A 5024-nucleotide genomic window follows, 5' to 3' on the forward strand; every position below is an offset into this window, starting at 1 on the left:
TTTTTTTTTTTTTTTTACAAAGCAAGTCTTTCTCTTTGCTGATGACGAAGCCAGATGCAGTGAAGGAGATCGGGAGCCCTGTGGAGCTGGGGCTGCCTCCTCTGGGCTTGTGGGAGCCCTGAAGAACCAGGCTGCAGGGAGGCGGGAGTGATGCTCTGACCGGCTAGGGTGGGGCAGGCTGAAGAGCCTTCTGCCTGTGTATTCTGAGGACTGGGAGATGCCGGCAGGCAAATAGCTGGATAGAAGGGGCCAAAGTCCTCATTTATGGCCTTGGGGAGTTAATGTGTAATATTCTGAGATATAAGCTTGACCACAAGGCAAGACCCTGAGCACGGGCCTCAAGGAGCTGCTGGGAACTGCTACCAGGAGCTGTCACCATGTCGGTGAGGACCCAGCTCCCCTAACCTTCCCCTCTATCCATCTGTGTCTTTGCCTGGGTGGGGGGCACTTGGGGAAAAGCATCGCTGCCCCTCCCTAGGTCTCAGTTTCCCCATCTGTATAGTGAAGAAGTGGCACCCTCACTGGGCGGCCTGTGGGAAATGCAGACTTGCAGACTTGGCATCAGTGATCTCTGTCCCCTCTGCTGCCATCCTGCGGGGACCCTGAGGCTTCCTCTCTGCCCTCAGTTTTCTCACTAGTAATAAGAGTGGTAATAATAATAATAACAACAACAACTGCTTATAAAGATGAAGAATATGAGGCTCAGAGATTAAATCGCCCAAGGTCACAACTTGTAAATTGCAGGGTATTGAGTGGATCCCCTTTGAAGTCCCTGATTCTTTTTATCCTTTATTTTTATTTATTAATTTGTTCATTCTCATTTTCTTTTCTTTTCTTTCTTTCTTTCTTTTTTTTTTTTGTAGAGATAGAGTCTCACTCTATCACCCTTGGTAGAGTGCTGTGGTGTCACAGCTCACAGCAACCTCCAACTCCTGGGCCTTGGCAATTCTCTTGCCTCAGCCTCCCGAGTAGCTGGGACTATAGGGGTCACAACGCCCAGCTATTTTTTTGTTGCAGTTTGGCCAGGGCTGGGTTTGAACCCGCCACCCTTGGTATATGGGGCCGCGCCCTACCCACTGAGCCACAGGCACTGCCCTCATTTTCTTTTTTTTTGAGACAGAGTTTCATTCTGTTACCTAGGTTAGAGTGCCGTGGTGGCCATCTTCCTGCCTCAGCCTCCCAAGCAGCCGGGACTACAGGTGCCTGCTATAATGCCTGGCTATTTTTTTTTTATTATTTTTAGTAGAGATGGGGTCTTATTCTTGCTCAGGCTGGTCTCAAACTCCTGAGCTCAAGTGACCCTCCTTCCTTGGCCTCCTGGAGTGCTAGGATTACAGGTGTGAGCCACCGCACCCGACCTGTCTCTGTCTTTACGTGGCCTTCTGCTCTGTGTGTCTCTGCGTCCAGATTTCATAGAATCCTACCTAAACCAGCACGACCTCTTCTTGATGACATTTGCAAAGATCCTATATTAAATAGATGACAGTCACAAGTTCTAGGTGGATATGGATTTGCGGGGGGACACTACTCAACCCATGCAGGTAGGATGCAGGATGTGAACATGACTGGGGGGACCTACGTGGACTGGCCGATGCTCTCCTTGTCCTGCCTCTCAGGAAAGGCCTTTGTGGCCTGGAGACTTTCCTGGCCTTCTGATCATCCCTCTCTTCCCTTTTCTTTCCTTGTTCTCCTCCAGAGTTCATCCGATACAAATCCCTTATATTACATGTGGGGAAACTAAGACCCAGAAAGAGACTCAACCAGTTAGGGGCAGAGCCAGAAAGACCCCTGGGCCTCTCAGCTCCCAGCCCCCCAGTTCTCTGGTCTGAGAACCACTCCAGCCTCCACCCAGCTCTGCCTCCTTCTCTGGGCCTTAGACTTTGTTGAGTGGGGCCAGGTTCCCAGGCCTGCACACGCCCACAATCTCAGCATCCCGATTTGTTCAAATGTACCCCTGACCTTGACTTTTGAGGGCCCCTGAAACAGCCCCACCCTCATTCTTGGGGGTCCTGGGTTCTTCCGGTTCAGCCAGGCAGCCCCCAGAGTTGCAAGGGAAGCAGAGGGTACTTCTTCCCACACTACTTCCAGCTCTGCTGTCCCACCTTGGCTGTCCCAGGGTCCTGGGGGTATGGGGCAGACCACTGGGAGGAGACAGGGAACCTTCCTGACAGCGGGTGTCACACGTGTGCGTGCAGAGCACAGAGCACGTCTGGGAGCACCTGTAGTGTAGCAGGCACACCCGGGTTCTGCATCTCGCCTGAACCCCTTGGGAGGAACTGTGCTTGTCCTCACTGGATAACCTCATCTCTAAGCAGTGTTCCTCATCTGTCAGTGAAGAGGCTGGAGGAGAAATTTTTTTTTTGAGACAGAGTCTCACTATGTTGCTCTCTATAGAGTACTCTTGCGTCATAGCTCACAGCAACCTCCAACTCTTGGGCTTAAGCAATTCTCTTGCCTCAGCCTCCCAAGTAGCTGGGACTACAGGCATCCGCCACAGTGCCCAGCTATTTTTTGTTGCAGCTGTCATTGTTGTTTAGCTGGCTGGGCTTGAACCTTCCAGCCTCAGCGTATGTGGCTGCGCCATACTGAGCTATGGGTGCCGAGTCAACTGAAGGAGAATTTTAATCCCGTCTGTCTGGTTCCGCAATGTGGATCCAGCAGCTGAATTTAGTGGGGAGCTGATGGTTTAGGCTCCAGACTCCAAATCCTACTTTCCCTAAAGCAGGGAGATTTTGCCCCGAGGGACATCTGGCTATCCCTGGAGATACTTTTGGTTGTCACAACAGGTATGGGGAAGTCACAACTAGTTGCATCCAGTGCGTACAGGCCAAGGATACCATGTAATATCCTACAGGACGGCCCCATGACAAAGAACGATTGGGCCACAAATGCCAGCAGAGCAGAGGCGGAGGAGCCTGGTCTGAGGCGCCTGTGTCTGACTGGCCTCCCTCCTGCCCCACTCTGGGCTGTGTGGCCTCCTTCAGGCCTGCCTTTCTGAACATGCTGCCTCTGGCAGAGCCAGGCACTGCCTTACAGCCCCACCCTTGTGTGTGAACCAGCAGGTGGCTTCCTCCTTCACAGGAGGAAGGTTGCCAGCCGGAGCAACCGTGCTGATCAGCCTCCACTGCCGCTGCCCTGGACTCGTGGCCAAGTGCCCCAGTCAGACTAAGTTGGTTCAGGGCTTCTGAGATTATGCTTGCTCAAAAAAAAAAAAAAAATCCAAAAAACAAAAAAATATGTCAGTGAATAGAAAAATCCCACCACATAAAAGTGTTCTACAAGTTGTTCTAAAATCTTTGGTGCCTGTCAAGCTCAGTTCAGCCTCAGTCACGGGCACAGAAAGTTTGGACATTTTCTCAGTCTCGGGAAATGGACTCTGAAACCCAGTTTTGAGATGCTTCTTATTAACCAACTGCAGGTGGAGGAAGCCTCTGCTGCCTAGAACTCAGGTGCTGCCCAGGTCCTCTGGGAAAAGGAGGAGTGGATGAATAATAGCAGTAAGAAGTAAAACTAGCCAGGCGTTGTGGCAGGCGCCTGTAGTCCCAGCTACTTGGGAGGCTGAGGCAAGAGGATCGCTTGAGTCCAGGAGTTTGAGGTTTCTGTGAACTAGGCTGATGGCACAACAATCTAGCTTGGGGCAACAGAGTGAGACTGTCTCACTCCACGCCCACCCCCCAAAAAGTAAGAAGAAATCAAAATAATGGTCACCCCTCCCTTTGCCTGTAGTCTATGCCAGGCCCTTTGCTAGAGACTTCATAAATAATTTCAATTCCTTACCCATCTTGGTGCCTCTAACAGTGTCACACAATGGATACTCACCAATTATTTATTCTTTTAGATGGGGGTCTCACTACGTCGCCTAGGCTGGCCTTTAACTTTTGGGCTCAAGCTATTCTTCTACCTCAGCCTCATGACAATAGGCTTGAGCCACTGTACCTGGCTTCGCAGACGTTTTTTAACGAAGAAATCAAATCAGTCCATTTTTCAGAAAGGGGAAGTGAGGTTTGGAGAGAGACTCTTATGGACATGTTCAGACGTGGGACTTATGGAGTTTTATAGATTCTTAGTTTGGGATTGGCCCTGAGTTTGGGATGACCTGCATGAATGCCTCTGAAAAATACAGGCATTTTTCTGTACCATATACTTGTTTCTGGGGTTCTGCTAAGGGCAGAAGGACTTCATCACTTACTTGAACACTTCAGGGAACTAACTTCAAGGTCAGCAAGAACCACTCTATCCATTTAATAGATGAGTAAACTGAGGCTTCCTCATCTGGTCCCTGAACCTCAGGCTGAGATGGATGAAAGCAAGGCAGAAAGGGCAGGCGGGAGCTTAGGGAGCCCTGATCAGAGTGCTCTGGCTCTGCCCTTTCCAGGCTCAGTGCCCTCACATGTCCCCATGTGGGTGGAGGGTTATGAGACCTGTGGCCAGGTGGAGAGAAGATGGATGGTGCCATAAATGGGTTTTACCAGTAGAAGAGTGCTGGGCGCATGTCACCGATTTTCTGTGGAGACTCCAGTGAAATGTTTCTCTGTTGGCCCAGGAGGAATTTGAGATTAAAAACATGAACATGAAGCCGGGGACAACCCTGAAGATCAAGGGCAAGATCACTGATGACGCTGATGGGTGAGTGAGGTTGAAGGTGGTATCTGAAGCCTGGAGCAGGCAGGCAGGTGGGGCTGGCAGGGCAGCCCTATGAAATGGTCAGATGAGAGCAACTTCAGGCCAAGGGGCCTTTTACACACCCTTCCTTGTTCCCCGCCCCTGCTATGGGGATCTGCCTTTAAGTCTGAGGCTGGGGCTTGGTACCTGTGGCTCAAGTAGCTAAGGTGCCAGCCACATACACTGGAGCTGGCAGGTTCGAATCCAGCCCAGGCCTTCCAACAATGACAACTATAACCAAAAAATAGCCGGGTGTTGTGGTGGGTGCCTATAGTCCCAGCTACTTGGGAGGCTGAGGCAAGAGAATTGCTCAAGCCCAGGAGTTGGAGGTTGCTGTGAGCTGTGATGTCACAGCACTCTAC

At 51.0% G+C, this 5024-nt stretch overlaps 1 protein-coding gene across 1 annotated transcript in view; it reads left to right on the forward strand.

Annotated features, from left to right (window-relative positions):
* The first annotated feature begins 217 nt into the window (after positions 1-217).
* The window catches only part of LGALS2 (galectin 2), a 7090-nt gene continuing 2283 nt past the window's right edge, over positions 218-5024 (forward strand). The window contains exons 1-2 of the mRNA XM_003783230.3: positions 218-383; positions 4544-4626. Of these exons, the coding sequence (XP_003783278.1) occupies positions 378-383; positions 4544-4626 (89 nt within the window). The 5' untranslated portion in view covers positions 218-377. The remainder of the gene's footprint in view (positions 384-4543; positions 4627-5024) is intronic.

This window comes from Otolemur garnettii, unplaced genomic scaffold (assembly GCF_000181295.1).
Source record: "Otolemur garnettii isolate 467f Iridium unplaced genomic scaffold, OtoGar3 scaffold00007, whole genome shotgun sequence".
Taxonomy (NCBI): Eukaryota; Metazoa; Chordata; class Mammalia; order Primates; family Galagidae; genus Otolemur; species Otolemur garnettii.